General features: G+C 40.6%; 2 protein-coding genes across 3 annotated transcripts; one reads left to right on the forward strand and one right to left on the reverse strand.

The window, feature by feature from the left end:
* The first annotated feature begins 1,083 nt into the window (after positions 1 to 1,083).
* LOC115683614 (uncharacterized) lies at positions 1,084 to 14,102 on the forward strand. Of its 2 annotated transcripts, XM_030608167.2 has the most exons (24): positions 1,084 to 1,239; positions 3,961 to 4,094; positions 4,494 to 4,578; positions 4,708 to 4,761; positions 4,894 to 4,985; positions 5,070 to 5,173; positions 5,342 to 5,414; positions 6,153 to 6,540; positions 6,977 to 7,300; positions 7,376 to 7,579; positions 7,956 to 8,051; positions 8,147 to 8,186; positions 8,310 to 8,437; positions 9,038 to 9,284; positions 9,367 to 9,473; positions 9,549 to 9,670; positions 10,329 to 10,452; positions 10,528 to 10,586; positions 11,198 to 11,294; positions 11,375 to 11,594; positions 11,733 to 11,834; positions 12,858 to 12,976; positions 13,587 to 13,649; positions 13,735 to 14,102. In XM_030608167.2, exons 1-24 carry the CDS (start codon positions 1,201 to 1,203, stop codon positions 13,837 to 13,839), a joined length of 3,126 nt encoding a protein of 1,041 aa, XP_030464027.2. In that variant the 5' UTR covers positions 1,084 to 1,200; the 3' UTR covers positions 13,840 to 14,102. The 2 variants fall into 2 exon arrangements, with proteins under 2 accessions (XP_030464027.2, XP_056176297.1); XM_056320322.1 differs by lacking the exons at positions 4,708 to 4,761; positions 4,894 to 4,985.
* A 1,878-nt stretch (positions 14,103 to 15,980) lies between these two features.
* LOC115683616 (HMG1/2-like protein) lies at positions 15,981 to 17,699 on the reverse strand. Its single transcript, XM_030608170.2, has 8 exons — positions 17,574 to 17,699; positions 17,418 to 17,472; positions 17,093 to 17,209; positions 16,898 to 16,955; positions 16,734 to 16,778; positions 16,543 to 16,623; positions 16,335 to 16,430; positions 15,981 to 16,237 (listed from the first exon to the last, which is right to left on the reverse strand). Exons 2-8 carry the CDS (start codon positions 17,462 to 17,464, stop codon positions 16,217 to 16,219), a joined length of 465 nt encoding a protein of 154 aa, XP_030464030.1. The 5' UTR covers positions 17,465 to 17,472; positions 17,574 to 17,699; the 3' UTR covers positions 15,981 to 16,216.

Consider the following 17,699-nt stretch of genomic DNA (forward strand, 5'->3'; position numbering starts at 1 on the left):
AAACCCGTCATCTCTTTTTGAGACAAGTTGTCGAGGAGCTTGAGACCCGTGGGTGCGAGCTCATGGCGTGAAAAAACGGCTCGGAAAGATCCGGTGGAACTAGCCGATTCGACGGTATCACGATCGCGCTTGGTTGGAAACTCGAAATATCTGACTTGTTGACATTTTGCTACTCAATTGATGTCTTGACGTAAATTGATCTATTGAGTATCCTACCAAGACTCACTCATTGATCAGGTCTACCGTCTCGTTGTTTAAATCTTCACCATCTCATATGAAGCGATGAAAGGATCGGAATGACGATCGCCATTAGCAATCACTCTGGGGACCACCATAAGGGCCTCACGCTCGCAAAAATCGCAGATCTATCACGATGCACGTCTAAGGCTTTTGGTACATGAAAATGAATCTTCTTTTTCTATAAAAAAGTTGAACCAAGTAATTGCTGAATGATTCATGCATTTTCATTAGTTACACCTGTCCATAACGGTGTTTAACCTGATTAAGGAACATCTTTTTGCGAATAAAAGCAAAAGGAGATATAAAGTAACGAAAGCATTGTCAGCAAATAAAGAGGCCTAATGCTGATCAACTGTTGGGTAATCCAACAAAAGGCTCAAGGCAAGAACGCTGTTTTCACGCCCTCTTCTTGACGCAACAGACCAAGGAAAAAAACAAATCTCCGATACCGGTCGGGGGACCCACGCGGACGCCCAGTGCATTCCACGTGTCGCGGCGTCGCTCGTCCTGAGAGGGTCGCTGTCGTGAAATCAATCGCCCTTTTTTTTTCGCTTTCGTATCGCTCTCGAAGCTGTCGGTTCGTTGGATCGGGTTTGCCGTCAAATCGTCAAACATGTTTCCTTCCCAGCAAATCTCCGGATCACCTAATCGCCCTCCACGTGTCCTCATCCGAGGCCCTCTGATCTCGGTTAATCTCCTGCTCCCGTCACTATAAAATAACCGCTCGCTTTGTCCCTCTTCCCCATGCGAACGAGCTCTTTCGCCTTAAAACTAAAACAGCGTTCAAACCGTCTCTCTCACTAACTCCACAGTCCACACCCCTCTCTCTCGCTCTTTCTCTCTATCTCCCCGACGGTTATCTCAAAGCTCTCTCTCTCTCTAGAAACCAGAGACGGCGAGTTCTTCCGAGCGGCTGCATTTTCCGTTCGACGGAGATCATCGTCATCGCCGATTCGCTCGATGTTCGTGAGGAAGCTGGTCGAGAAGGCTGCGAAGAAGGTACGGTCACGAATCGACTCTCCCTGCTTAAAGTTGATCTGCTTCCGCGTGCGCTTTCGCGATCCGATCCGTCGTCGCCGGTGTTCGTTTCTCGCTTCCTCGTTAACGTTGATTGAGCATCTGTTAGGCCGAATGCCTTGTTCGAGCCCGTTTGCCGCGCACGATTTCGACTGATGTGGATTCAGTTCCGACTGACCTTACGTGCGATCATGCTTATTTCGTCGTCGTCGTATTAGGTAGCAGATAGGAGGAGATATACGTTAGATCAATCAATTGATGTTCGCACACTGGTTTGCTTGCTCTCGCTCTTGCTCTGGCTTTACCTTTTGATAAGGAAAGGAGGAGGATATGTTTCCCGTTTACGAGCGAGAGACGTCGTTAATGCGGTGTTCACTCAGTGAACGAGCTCGAACTTTCGAGCATTGATTAATCATATCCGGCTCAATGAGATCAGCAAGGAGCCAATCCGTTTGAATTCATCGGACTCATAAATGGAGGATTTACGGCCTAAATAATTAGTATTTACGGAGAGATGGCCACGGGGGATCATGTGAGAGCTCCCAGTTTCCTCGGGTTCCTTCTGTCCAGTCCAAACGAACCGTACACATCGAAGCATGCGTAGTGGATGCGATGATGATGACCACGAAGACGACGGTCAAGTGGTTTGAGCATGTGATAGAACTGTGATGGATTGGTTTTGGAGTGAAAGTATAATTTCAACCAGAATCGAGTGAAACTGCGGTCATCAGAGGAATAGGATTATAGCGAGATGCTTTCTCTGATCTGGATTAGATTGGATGAATCATGATTAGAGTGCCGAGCTGTAGACTGCCGTTGGAGTGGAGGAGCATTGATTGCGATTAGATGTTTCCTTTTTTCCTTCTTTCTCTCTCTCTTTTCCTTCGGGACATGTGGCATCCTGCTTTGCTTCTGGCCAGCCAGCTTTGGAAAAATATAGGAAAATGATTTACATGTTGGGTCTGGTCAAAATGGAAATTAGTCTTTTTATTGTTATTTTTGTCCTTTTCCTAATTGTGATGCCCGACTCTAGGGTTTCGAGGAAAGGCTAAAGCGCCGACGACCTTATCCGGAAACTGCCTCACCTAATAGACAATGACTTTCCATGTGGACCAATTAGAGCTAAGCAAGGTTGCGAAAAATATTCTCTTTTGAAAAATATTTTTCGAAGTCATTTCTGAAAATTTTTTCGAAAAATAATTTTCCTGTGCGATCAATATGAAAAGTTTGAAAATATTTTTCGCGGCGGCCGGTGGCGTGACACGCACGTCCGCATCCGCGGCCGTGGCGTGACCGCCGGTGGGGCGCGGCCGGCGGCGGCACGCGCGACCTTAGTCCGGAAAATAATTTCCGTTTTGAAGAAGTCATTTTCGTAGATAGTATTTTGTGAGGGAAGGAAAATATTTTCCCACGGAAAACGTTTCCCCAACAGAAAATCGAAAATATTTTGAAATATTTTCGCAAACGAACGGCTTGTCTTGTGGTCCCGTCTTCCTTTGATGTCTCCGAAAGATAAGTTGCCGTTTCTTTTTCTTTTATCCCTCTGAACTCAGAGGTCAAAGATTTGGACTTTTTCTAGTGGAGTGAGTAAAAATCATGCGGAGGATTCAAATGAGTTTCGGATTGTCCCGAAGTCCATGTAGAAATTCTGTCGCGCCATTTATATTTTAATATTATAGTTCTTGTTCGTATATCTGGGGTCCTTAGATAGGTTTTTAGGACGATGTGAAATTCAATCCATTTGGAACTAGGTTGATTATCACGATGGAGACAAGGGGAATTCCTAACAAGTATTTACCTTCTTGCCATCTCTGTCCCTTGCGCGTATTTCGCTTGTGAAGTGCCGATTATATAATCATCCCGGTAGCTAATAAGGCTTAATGTAAAATCCACGTGATGGCCCTGTAATGGGCGGTGGTACCGTAGCCCACAGTCCACGTGTCTCCATTTCAAAGGTCAAACTCGTCCTTTTTTATTCTTTTCCTCGGGGGCCTTCAAACTCGATCCGTCATTGGCCCTAATTTTACTTTATTCTAAGCAGACAACCTCTCTTAATATATTCCGTTCCTTTCCTTTATCCTTTGGGCCAGCATAGCGGAAAAAATCGGTGCGAAACCACCGACCAAGTGTCTAAACTACTGTCTGACCCAAAAAAAAAAAAAGTGTCTAAACTACTGTTAATTGAACAGTGCCCAAAAGTTACCTTATCCATAGGATCCTCTCCCCGGACATTAAAACTTTGCCTGCCGACGACGGGGAAACAACGAATGGAGGCCATTAACTTCAGCAGACGACGGACGTACTTGGTCCTCCCGTCCACATAAACTTGACTACTTCGTGGGTGATTGAATTACGTCCTCCTGGGGGATCAAAAGGAGTATAGGGACGGGTTATTTAATAATTTCCCATTTCATGACCCGAGAGGTGTGTGATAAGATCATTACGTCTTTTTGACATCGATATCGAAACGTCCTTGCTATGGAATGTTTGACGTGTGCGCGATGAATTCTTCTAGACAACGTGCCTCAACTTGTGCATCCAATTTAATTTGACCTAAGTTTTAAGGCATAATCATCTAGCAACATCCCTACTGTTAGTCACAGATACTATTTTATCCTCGGTACGTAAAATGAAGCTATGTTGGTTATTACTATTGCTGAGTGTGGTGATTAATTGTGACATTGTGTTTGATTCTTCTGGCAGCCTGGAGGAAGAAGCACGGAAGGACTGAAATCTAGTGATATTGACCCACATATCGTATTTCATTATGGGATTCCATCGGGATGCACCAAGTTCGCCTTTGACTCAATTCAGAACATACTTGCTGTTTCCACAAAGTATGATTCTTCGCTATTGTTAACCTATTCTCACATGTTTTCCATCGATCGAGTGCAATATCAGTTTCACAGGTCCAAAATAACTTGGACTAGGATGAATTGGATAGCTCTTGAATAGCTCTGAGTCTCCTAAGTCTTAGGATGCAAGTGTACAAATGATACATCCTGTCCCTAACCTAATTATTTGATGCAACACTTTGAAAACTGAAATTTTTAAGAAGCAGAAGTAAGGTATTGGTCGAAATTTCCACTCTCATTGCCTTTCAGGATATGGAATTTCTCCCACGAACTTGCATTTTCTCTTGAAATAGCAATATGATGTCCATGTTTTGAGGCTTTGGTTGCAGATTAGATGGAAACTCTTTGACAAACATGCTTCTCTTTCGTTCTGTTATCCAGGAATGGCCAAATCAAGTTATATGGGAAAGATAACACTCAAGTCATACTTGAATCTGAACAAACAGGACCGAGCAAGTTTCTGCAGGTTTTCTGGTTTAGTCCATTGCATTTCTATGCTTTATGCAATGGATTGCCTTCTTAATTCTTTTCCAAAAAGTTATTATGTTATCGTATTGGGAATTCACTCATAATTAATTCACATCATCATTGTTAGTTTGTCGAGAATCAAGGCATTCTTCTGAATGTGACCAGCAATAATCAAATCGAGGTAAGTTTTCATAAGGAGACGCTCTGGCCGTGTGTCATGCTGGAGACAGTCTCATGAAAATTAAATTTTTGAGTTTTTTTTGTATTGCAAGTTGTCCTTCAGAGATCAATTTAAGTGGGAATCGTATTTTAGGTTTGGGACATAGACCAGAAGCTATTGTCGCACATTTACAATTTCAAAGACGCAATTACCTCTTTATCAGTCCTGCAACATAGTTTTTACATGTAAGTGTATTTCCAAAGTCAAACTGTTCTGGATAATGGAGGTATATCATCAATCATTTTATTGTTTGACACGTCTATTGGCAGGTATGCTGGAGATTCTCTTGGAAATGTGTCCGTTTTGAAGCTTAATCAGGAGCCATGTAATCTAGTCCAAATGAAGTACACAATACCTTTTGAAGTATCTCATGGTTAGAGGCCTTCCAGTTTAATTTGTGTTTTCAGTGATCCCATTAGTTTTTTTTAACTAGTCTTAATTTCAATCACTTATGATTTTACAATGCCGTGCTTTACTATGATATTTATATGGAAGGAGATCATTAATGACATCTCATGTTTGGATCGATCATCGTATTCAGGATTTCAAACTGAATTATCTGGTCACGTGGCTGTCATGCGTGCGCTGCCTCAACCATTGACTGAAAGCAAGAGGTAGTCTTATTTATTTCCATTTTCTTGTTGCAGTGTTTACAATGTTTGGAACCTATGATAATGCTAATGACTTCATGCCTCCGGAGAAAAACTATACTGAAATGTCTCATGTCGCATGCAGTTTTAACAGGGAGTAAGGTGGCTAAGAAGCACCTTTTCATTTCACTGTCACACATGCTTTGTCCTTCAACTGATGCCATTTTCGATTGACTTGAAAAAAATTTCTTGTGTGGCTACTAGTTCAGTATGTTCATAATAACTCCGATATGCTTGAAGAACCAGTTTACACAGAGATGTAAGGTTTCATGCCCAGTGGTGTCACATTTTACACATGGTTTGCAACCTGTACCATTAGCATTTAGGAATTAGATTCCAACAAAGATCCTAGACTTGGGAAATATAGTGAATGATGTGGGGACTTTGTTTCTAACAATGAAATGCAGGTTTAGGTTATTTTACTGTTTATTTTGCTACCTCCAGTTAAGCATCATCCACTCATGTGCTACCCTGGCACTATGTAGTTGCTTGCTTCAATTTCTTCTGCTAATTCTTTGTAGAACAGGTTTATCTTATTTTACAGTTGTCAATACTACCTCCTATTAAGCGTTGTGAGCTCATGTAATGGCACCCAGGCGCTAGTAGTTGTTTACCTCAAGTTCTTTACATTGATTAACAGCTATATATTTCTATTTTCAAGTCTACAAACAGCTGTATCAGTAGCCTATTGTCCATATACAGGGTACTAATAATATATGAAGATGGCATTTTTGTATTGTGGGAAGTACGAGAAAGCAAATCAATTTTCAAAGGTGGAAATGTGTTGCAGTCAGCACATAATGAAAGAAAGAAAGTGACTTCCGCCTGCTGGGCATGTCCTCTGGGGAGTAAAGCTGTTATTGGATACAGCACCGGAGATATCTTCATTTGGAGTGTTCCGATCCCAAATGGAAGAAGTGAATTAGTGTCAGATATAGGCTCTCAAAGTGGTCCGATTTGTAAATTAAATCTCGGATATAAGCTGGACAGAATTCCTATTTCTTCTATGAGATGTGTTCATACAGATGGAAAACCAAGTCGACTATATTTTTTGGCCGCTGCTGATGCAGCATCTTCAAATCTCTTGCAGGTATCTGATGCCATGTAATCTTCCTAAATAACAATATTTTACTTTGTTTATGACATTATTTTCATTTTAAGCGGACTCTATAGCAGGACTAGCTCTTATAACCATTAGACCGTTTGATTGTTAGGAATTACCTTTGAAGAAAGTTTTTCTGATATTGTCTTATTATTATGAGGCACCAAAAACTCTAGGATAAGGCAGACCTTGTTTCCCTTTTCTTTCAAGATCTTAGCAGTAAGAAATATGGGACTTCTAGAAGTTCTTGATACTAAAACTTCAATTGTCTCCCACAAATATTATATGCATCTTGCCTGACTGGGCCTAATAATCTCCTGCCTCATCGTTTTAGTACAACCATTTCAGAATTCCAAGGTACATTAATCTTCTTGAACCTGAAAATATTGAGAATGCTCTGGGAACTTAATATTTTACTTGTCAGGTAGTCTTGCTGAATGACGACTCTGAATCCCGCACCATTAAGCTGGGGCTTCAGCTGCCCGAGCCTTGCATTGATATGGAGATCATCTCAAACTACAATGAGCAGACAAAGCAGAAACGAGAATCTCTCCTAGTTATTGGAAAATCAGAACATCTATATGAATATGATGACAGCCTAATTGAAAAGCATCTCCTACAGTGCCAATCCAAGTCTGCTGCCCCCATCCCAAAAGAAGTAAGGCTTAGGATACCACTCACCGAATCAACCATCACTGTGGCAAAATTCATCACTAATAACCAGTATATCTTGAACTTAGATGACAAGGTGCGTAGATGTCATTTTACATGTCTTCAGCATAATGTGATGATCTTGGTAAGTCTGATTTCTCTTGTTTTTTAGGATTACATACAATTGGTCAAAAAGGTTACGCCCCTTCTGCACTCGGAAAAAAATGGTAAAGACGCGTCTCAGATAAACCCAATCCCATTTGGTGGGTTTGCAAAGGTCAAAAATTTGTATGTAACTGGACATAGCAATGGAGCCATCAACTTTTGGGACATGTCATGTCCACTTCCTCTTCCTATCTTTTCCATAGAGCAACAGGTGCTCTCCCCTTAATGCCTTGTCTTTTTTGCTGGAATCCCATATATGCTTTTTTTATGTGCCTTTATGCTTCTCATGCATTAATGTTCTCATTGGATTAAACTTCAAAGTCTTGCTTCACTTGATAAGAATTTTGAATCATCTTACTTAGCTCTATTAACAAGAATATTCATCCATATTGGTGGAAGGATAAAAGACGTTACACATCAAATTTCAGGGAGATTCTGCTTGCATTGCAGAATTCTTTTGCAGTTTAGTGGCTTAACATGAATTTGTGTTGGAACTGAAGGCAAATTACTCCTTGGAACATAATTAGCTTAAATTGCTCTCTTTGGCTGTATGATTTGAGCTTCTTATTATGGTCTTGTTCTTGCAGAGTGAAGATGACCTTTCTCTGAGTGGGGTTGCACTTACGGCTTTGTATTTTGATGCAAAGAACCCGATCCTTGTTTCCGGGGATCAAAATGGAATGGTTAGCCTTGTGCCTACAGATTTAATAAGATATAACCGCTTACTTTATACTCGAGTCATTAGGTTCATATTGTTGATCTGCTTAACTAACTACAGGTTCGCATATATAAATTTAAGCCCGAGGCATATGTCTCAGGTACGTCTACGCGAGGTTTAAAATAGTTTGAACTTAATGCATTTTCTAGTCAGATTTTAAGTACTTCTTGCAAGAATATGATATGCCAAATCAACAATTATGACTTTAAGTTCTCTCTTTTAGGTAGTGCAAAGAGAGGAAACAATCACATGATTGGCAGTGTAAAAGCTTTGAAGGTTAATGGTTCAGTACTTTCATTAAATATGAACCGCAGCTCCAGACATCTTGTTGTTGGTTCTGATCAAGGATATGTAAGTGTGTATTTTTCTAAGTGTATATAATTGCTTCTTTAATGATTTTTATTCTTCTAGGTGCTGATCAGAACTTGTTCGAGAGTGATTTTTCAGTGTTTGAGGATATTGACATAATCAGTTCAGGCATATTTCTTTATCTATTGCAAGTTCAAATGGGTTTTTTTTTCTTTATTTTACTATTTTTATGGGATCTTTCTGCGGAATTGGGAGAAAGAACTTTTCAAGTGCCATAAGCATTGTCATCAGCATTTAAGTTTGGGCAATTTCTGTGAGCCTGGGAGAGAAATGGTTACATAGAACAGTGAGCTGGTGCAGAGAGGTCATGGACCATTTTGATATCCATGTGTAAGGCTTTTAAACTCCAATAGTCAGGATGTGGAGTTTTTTGCTAGCAGAAGACAAAAGTAGTCTCAACATCTTACATTACAACGTCATCATGTATTTGGGTTTTCTCCTAAGAATACAACTTCTGAAGCTGAGTGCTCCTAGTTCTATTTCTGCTGCACCATTTTGTTCATCCAGCACCATCAATGAAAATAGTGGGTTAAGTGAAGTTGGCTGGGGCACGAATCCAATGCATTTGCCTTTTTGCTTTAGGTCGCACTGATTGATGTAGAGGGGCCTCATGTACAATTTACCAAGCAAATTTCAAGTGACATTTCTACAGGCATCATCTCTCTTCAGCTTGGTACCTGCACTTTGCATGGTTTCCAGAAGAATATATTGGTCATGTCGACGAGGGATTCATCAGTTGTGGCCCTGGATAGTGATACTGGTACAATACTGAGCAATAGCATGGTGCATCCTAAAAAACCCTCCAGAGCTCTATTTTTGGAGATATTGGGTGAGAATCAAGTGCTGCAGCATGTTTTTGAGATAATTTATTGGATGAAATTAATAAGCTTACTTATAATCCCACTGTTCAGAATTGAACACAGAGGATATGGTTGAGGACTCTATATTTAAGCAGGGACTATTGTTGCTATGTTCGGAGAAAGCCGTGTATGTGTACTCCTTATCACATGTGGTTCAGGTAATAATACCAAGCGCTTTTATATACTTCTTTAAGAGCCAAGAAGAGGATTATATATCTCTCTTTTTGTTTCAGGGAGTCAAGAAGGTCATATATAAGAAGAAATTCCACTCCTTCTCTTGTTGCTGGGGTTCGACTTTCTATACACCTGATGCTGGACTTATGCTTCTTTTTACTTGTGGGAAGATAGAGATAAGGTATTGAACAGTGAATTTACCTGCTACTTGGCTGATGAGACCGACAGGGTCATAATTTGTCTTGCTGAAGTACATCACTCGAAACATTTCTTCAAAGTACAAAATTTTGCTTGCTTCTTCTGTCTTCTCTCCTTGGGATATGGTTGTCTTCTATCTCCTAATTGAGCATTAGGAATGCAAAACTTTTCATTAGTTTATTCGAAGTTTTGCGGGGCATTAGATACTTGCCATAATTATCAATCGTTTTCTTGTATTGATTTTGTTCATTAGATGTTTCTTTGGGGCACTTTTTGCGGCAATTGTATGATTTTTTGTGTTGTCTTTTGTACAAGATGATGCTATTATAGAGCACCACTTCAAGTCTTGGCAGACAGGTGCATGTGAATTCGTTTATATCTTGAGAAACCACCTCTTTATGTAGATTAGATACGGAGTCTACTGAGATCCTCCTCCTCATATTTTTATCAGAAAGATCCAACTGAATAGTCTATTTTGCTCATTGCTCCACAGTCCAATTTATTCAATTATCCAGTATCTAGGCCAGACAGAATATATTTGAAGGTTTATCCAACTGCTTTTCAATATTTATATAGAGTCATATGCAGCAAGTTGTAAAACCAAACATTTGCTAAGCTCGTCTTCTTATTGGTGCTGTTAGGTCCTTGCCCGAGTTATCTTTGATAAGGGAAACATACGTAAGAGGACTTGCAGGTCCCACGTCAAAGGGAAGCACAATAAATGACAATTTGATATGCTCTTCTTCAGACGGTCAACTTCTCATGGTACTTTTACACTACTCAATTTTCCCAACTTCCTACTTCTGGATTTATGTGACCTTCATTTATTTCCTGGCACAGGTGAACAAAGACCAGGAGATTTTTCTTTTCTCAGTTCTACTCCAGACAAATATGTTCAGGTGTGTGCAACCTCCTCGCCAGCCTTCTACATCAGTTCCATAAATATGGTTCCAGAGAACATCACTCAAAAGTTTTTCACAATGCTACTTATTCCTAGAATGGAGCCTCCAATGAGAAAGCATACTTGCAACAAAAACTAGCTCTAGCTTTCTTAAGTTCATGAGACCAAGAACCCAAATAGAAAATTAAGGCAAAGTCAAAACTTGTTAATGAACTAAGAGAAAAGGTGAAGTTTCTCCATTAATGGATTTTCTCTAAAGAAAATCTCTCCACACATTTTGGAGAATGAAGAGAGATCTTTACTGTCAAAGCTCCCCCTTCAGCGTCGTGAATTTCCTGACAGCAGTAGACTAGGAGCTCCTACCAGCAGTGCATCTGCGAACTTGATTGTCCACTGTATTAGTCCCACACTCATGCACAGCACATGCTCATCTATATTGCATGCTTCTGCTGCTCAATATGATGTGTTTTCAATGATGCTTAGACAAGAAATTGAAATTATAATTTCTTGTAACCCTATAAAAACGAAATAAGTAAACATGTACTTCTGTCGTAACTCTTGGTAGAATGGTTAATGTTAATATGCATCATCTTTTGTTCCTCTTCATAGGCTGTTGGGGTCTCTCAGCCAAGTCTACCAAAAAGACCTGGTTCATTCAGCGGAGAACTTTCCTCCCGTGCGTGCCATCCAGAAGGAGAAGCCCAAGGTGGTATTAGTTTGGAGTTTTTTGTTGAGTGGATTGTATATTAACCACTGCTTAGTAACACTGTTATTTTGCACAATCAGGGATTATTCAGCTCCGTGTTTAAAGACACAAAAGTCAATAGAGAAAAGCACGCACCCGATATGTATAAAGAAGATCCTAGAGCAAGTATTGAAGAACTCTCTGCTATCTTTTCAACAGCTAATTTCCAGAGTAAAATTGCAGACATGGATGATAGGGGCACCGAGATTGAGAAAAGAGAGGATTTGGCCGGGGATGAAGATGACGATGACTTGAACATAGGTATGGCTGAGAACAGGGGTTTGCAGTAAATTCACATGCATGTGTGCACGTTTAGCCCCAACAAATTGTGTTTACTGTTTATTCTATTCATAGTGAACTTTGAATTTAACTGACTGAAAATTCCATTGCTATGTGAAGATGATATTGATATCGATGATAGCGAGGAAAAACCTCGAGGACAGAATATGTTTGGAGGTCTCAACAAAAAAGTCTTGGCAAACAAATTTCAGAGCCTTAAAGGTGAGTAAGATAAACGAATTTTCCTGTAAGAGAATTAGATTCTTCATTCGGATCTTTAAAAGCAACATGAATAGTATTGGTAAAGTTAAAAAAAAAAAAATTGCTGGTGATAGGTGAATATTTTGTCAGTATGTGGATCCATTTTTCCAAAATTGAACATAATGTCATTTGTGGGAAAAAAAACCAAAGGAAAAGTAAAGATAATCACACTGTGTTCTACTTTCTTCTATAATTCTCCACATCCAAATTGACAGTCTACCATTGCCTTGTCTTGCGTGGACTGATGCGGGAGAAGATTAAACTTTTGACTGTGTTAAAATGGAACGTGAACACCCTGGGGAAGTCTGTATTCTTTTTCTAGTATCAGCAGTAGTGCTGACCATATATTCACAGTTGCCATATACTATACATTATAATTGTCGTAGACAGTCATCCGTTTTTGTTCTAGTTGCATACACAGTAGAACAAGATAATTTAAAGTGAATGTGGAAAGAAGTCTCGAAACGAATAGAATGATTAATGTTGGAAAAAGGACCGATGAACCTTTGTCAGATATAGGTAAGTGGTGCTAAGAGTGTTTGCTAAGATCATCAGTTTTCTAGGAATTGCTAAAGAAGTCGGCATCCGATATGGTTGACATTTCTGGAGATGATCTTGTGTTGTGCTAATAATCTTGAGCTTTGTAAAGCATTCCAGCAGTCGATGACAGGATACACCCACCCTTGTTCATTTCTTATCTGAAAGGAAAAGATATAGCACCTGCTCTTACAAATAGCTTTTGTTTTCGCCTTTTCCTCACAGGAGCATATGAATCATAGATTATTTTCTGTGTATTTGGGACCAAAAATGCAACCTATACCATATGCAACACACAAACACACAAATGTGCAGACAATGTCATAGAGGGATTAGTAATTGGAAGCATGGCATTTTCCTGCATTGTCGCAAAAGAACTAGAAGATCCTGATAAGGAGAAGGTTTGCATTGGATGATGTTTTCCATTTTTAAAAATTCTGTTGACAGGAAAACTAAAGCAGGTAAAGATCAAGAACGAGAAGAAATCCACAAAAGAAGAGCAAAAAGATGAAAACATTGGTGCAGTCGATCAGATCAAGAGGAAATACGGGTTTGCTGCTTCTAGTGTAAGTATATTACTGCTACATGCCTTCAAAAGTCAAAGATCTGTGTTTCTTTGTGTTTCCCTTTTTGTCCTGATTGGTTTATACCATTTGCCGAACTGGAAAATGAGAGTCTGGCCTGTCGAATCACGAACTGGCTTTGACAATATAGTTGCAGGTACCGCCTTCTACTTGTTTTGAAGGAATTCAAGTAGTTAGCTTGTCATCGACGGGAGGGGAATCGATTAGACAAGAATTCAATGGCTAGAAGTTATTGATTAGTACGTTGATTGTAGCAGTGAGCTTGCTTTCTCCATATTACAGTAAGGTTCATCAGGGCGATCATTCTTTTCAGCCTGAAAGAACAAAATTGTGAGTGCCTAATAAAAGGAGCATAAGGGATTTAGCAATAAATAAAAACCGACTGAAACAGAACTTCCGAAGCTTGGTAAAGAAGAAATTTATTTCATCTTAGGACCCAATTTATTTCATACTTTTTGGAGAACGTTCCGTTGAGTAAGGCCACATGGGGCTGGGGACTTGTGTGGCTTCTTTGCCGTGATTTTAGATCCTTTGATGTCTCTCTTGGTCATCAAAAGAGCATCACATTGTTGGATCTTTGTTCAACGTGCAGGATGCAACAGGCGCTGCCAAAATGGCAGAGAACAAGCTGCAGGAGAACTTGAGGAAGTTACAGGTACCTTACCCACCGCTTTAGTCCCCTTTTTCCTTCTTGTTTTTCCGCCAGCACTTCGGTTCCTGATTTTACTCGTTCTTTGCAGGGAATAAACATAAAAACTGCGGAGATGCAAGACACGGCAAAATCTTTCTCATCGATGGCCAAAGAGGTGCTCCGAGCCGCGGAACATGACAGGCGAAGCTCGTGATACGTGACTTTTGGTGAACACAGATTCCGATCGTCTGTGAGACATTTATTATATTATTTGGAATGTCTATTCATTCTTTCGAACTATTCTGTTACGTGCAGCATCGCCTACGTGTATATTTATGTTTTTGTGTGGGTTTGGGTTTGTATATACATGGCGAGGAAAGAAACGGATGGATTCTGTCCTACCTCTCTTTTGCCAGATGCCGGGATGAGTTGTATCAAAGCAATCAATTTCATACGTTTACTTGTTTGCATCGTTAACGAGGTCATTCTCTCCCACTTTCCATTACCGGGGGTTACTAACATAGAGAAGGAAACAAAAGTGGAAAAAACCCACATTGGAGCCAAGAAAAAATTTGATACCCATCCAAAAAGCTATTCACACATCGAATTCCAACGCGAAAGCTTGAAAACTGACAATAGCTCATCCCCTACATAGGATGGAATCCCAAAGTTATAACTTCCAAGAGGCAAATGTAGTCATCGATGTCCGGGCCGTGAACACAGCAATTCAGGAATGAAACACGCGACCAAACTCCTCCCCGGACAGCTTTTGCAGCTTCTAGACGTCAAACGCCTCCACCCCTAATTACGAAATCCATTTCAGCTACAATTCGTATCAATATTAATCATGGGCTCTCATCATTAACCTTCTAAAATTTTATTAGAAAAGTACTGTCCATTCCTCAGCATGTTATGTACTACTCATACTAGTCCTATCTATGCAGCCATGCATAATGAGACTCAAACTAGTCCTATGGACAGACATAAGCAAACCGTGTCCCGCTCTTCTAAAACATTCCTGAATGAGTTGATGGTTTCTACACGACCCGACATAAATGTACAAAACCCCCCATAATAGACAATGCAGAGAGATTCATCCTCTACCAACAAAATCCATCTCATACCATTTGCAGGATATCTTACATAGGAGAAAAACACATAATTTTGTTAGACATCCACTTCTACTGATTGATCACAAAATCCTGTCAGACCACAAGATTTTACGAACGGCCCCCAAAAGAGCTAACAAGAGGAAATGCAAATGACTAAGTCCAGTATTGACTTCCACGTTAAAAGCAGAAGCCAGAAACTAAATACTCACAATGCAATGGAGCCCAATAGTAGACTCCCATGATAGACTAGAGATTCCACTAGGGAAAGCTAGCAACACCTACAATCCCTCACAAGTAGATTCCATTCCTTAGCATCCAGAACCTATTATGGATTTGCTTTTATTACCCGATAATCCCATGCGGAACTGTCAGCACACTACCCACAACCTCACCTCATATGACAAACGGGATCTCTACGAACTAAAAAAATGTTACCGAGTGACCACAAGGGTGGATTCTGGAATCCCTTAAAGGAAACTACCAGAATTAATAGGAAAGAAAAACAAAATTCCACTTATCTTTTACAGCAAGCAAGCTATGGCATTTGGCACTCAAAAACATACAATGAAGGATTGATTGATCGATCAATCCAAGCACATTTAAACCATCAGAGCACATTTAAAACACACAAAAAATCATCCAACTTCTTCACCACACAAGTTTAGAACCTGCATATAGCAACATCCGACGAAATATCTGCTTAGTAGCATGGTGATATGGCATTATCAGGCTCACATTGACATCAAAATGCTACCAACACCAATGAATCCCATAAGCACCAAGAGTCGTCTTTATTTCTACCTCTTGGGATGGGATAAAGAGCTAGCATTTGTGCACTTTAGAAAATAAAATCACATTGCGCAGAAGACTCCAAATCCAAGATAGCATTGCATAATGGTGAGCACATTATGATATAACATCGATAGAAACCAACAGGACTTCCCGTCCATAGAGAAGAGCTTCATAAGCAGGCCTAGAAAAGCCAGCTCCAATGGGATCTGGAGCCAACAAGCTTCAGTCACCGAAGCAGGTGTAGAAATGCACGGAATAGGATGCACAGCATTGGCACACCCTAGAATCCTAATGAGGAAGCCTCATGCTCATGCATAACAGACCAGAATGTTAAGACCCCTCAATATGACTGCGTCGGAGACAAGTACTACAGGCAAGACGTCTCACCTTTTGACAAGTTTAGAGAGGTATAAACACATATCACAACGAATAGAAAGAAACAAAAGAGAGATGGGAGCAAAGAAGCTTATATATATCAGATCAGAGAACCAAGCTTCAGCTAAAATCAGCATAAACAACTAACTACATCACTATTTAAGCTCCAGAAGGTACTCAAGCCAATCACCGTTCTCCTAATTATCTAATATGAAACCATTAAGGCAAACAACTACATGTCCAAAATGACAGAAATTTTTCGTTGCTCATTGATGTAACAGTTTACACATACTCCTCGAGGGTAATTGTGACTTAGTCATCATCCTCGTCCTCCTAAAATTGCCAGAACAAACAAAAAGACAAATCAGTATATGTACAACTTATAATGACAACTTTCCTATTTAAACCATCAACAGTGTCTAGCACTAACCTCCCCACTCTCATCTCCATCCTCATCATCCTCATCATTGACTTCAGATTTTGACTTGTCAGACTCTTCATCGTCAGCAGCATTGGTTCCTTCAGCCTATCATTATCATTTGCAAACAGTTAAAAGAGTTTCCTAAATTACTACAGCTGCAGAAGGACAAAACTGACATCGAGTTCAGAAAAAAAAACTCGAAATCAGCATTCCATACCGATCGTTTGTTATAAGCCTGCATCTTCTTGTTGTACTCATCCTTCCTTTTCTCTGCCTTTGCTACAAAAGGAGCTTTATCCTAGAAATTTAGGAAACAGCAAAAGAGTCAATACAGATAAAACGCACTCAGGAAGCAGATAAGACAACTAATTCTTTTCCAATAAGCAATTAATAAGACAAGATACTCACAGCTTCCGACATGGATTTCCACTTGTCCCCGCCAGCTTTACCGACCTAGTTCATTCAAATTGCAGATTGACAACCATAATCAGCAATGCTTCGGAGAATGGCTCGTACACTAAATCAATAACAGTGCGTATCCGCACTCAATAAAAGCGAGAGAAACAACTCACGGCAGCAACAGATTTGTTGTTAGGATGCTTCTGCTTATACTGCACCCTGAAATCTTCCCTATATCCAAGAACAGATTGGACAAGAGAACAGGAAAAAAACAACAAAGACAAAGTAAATCTCGCATTCTCGATCGAACAGAAAAACCACCGAAATCGCGTTAAACACCTAATCGCAAGTTCCACGAAATTTCATACATGAAGATAAAAAATGCACTAGCAGGCCTCTTCGGCTTGTTAGGATCCTTCACAGCTTTCTCCTTCCTCGCCGTCTTCTTCCCGGCGCGCTGCGTCCCCGGGCCTTTCCTCTTCAAACTAAAACAATCAAGCCGCAGCGTCAAACCGGAGGAACACAAAAACAAAAGAAGAACAGGCGAAAAGCAGAGGAAAGCGACACCTACGCCATAGCCAGAAACAAAAACACCAAAACAAAAATCGCGATCAACCTCCATCTCCGGCATTCGACCTCATCTAGAAGCTAAAAAACGCGACAGAAGCGGCAAGAAGAAAGCGACGGACTCACCTCGCGTCGGCTCTAGTCGTCTCCGCCTTCCCCTTACCACCTTTCATGGCGAGACCTGCGAGGAAAACGGCTGGAAACCGGTGAGAATCGCCCGGAGATCGGGCCGGGAACGGCGAGAATGGCGGCCTAGGCAGCGCCGCTAGGGTTTCGCGTTACCTGTAAGCTTAGGGCCTGCGAGCGAGAGCGAGAGAGAGAGAGATGAGAGAGCGAGCGTGTGCGAGAGCTCCAGATGTGCTTTGTGTGTGTGTGTGAGAGAGAGAGGGGGAGAGAGAGAGTGTTAGA

Source organism: Syzygium oleosum, unplaced genomic scaffold, assembly GCF_021117445.2.
Source record: "Syzygium oleosum isolate NSW1041296 unplaced genomic scaffold, Sole_v2.1 Sole_v2.20, whole genome shotgun sequence".
Classification (NCBI taxonomy): domain Eukaryota; kingdom Viridiplantae; phylum Streptophyta; class Magnoliopsida; order Myrtales; family Myrtaceae; genus Syzygium; species Syzygium oleosum.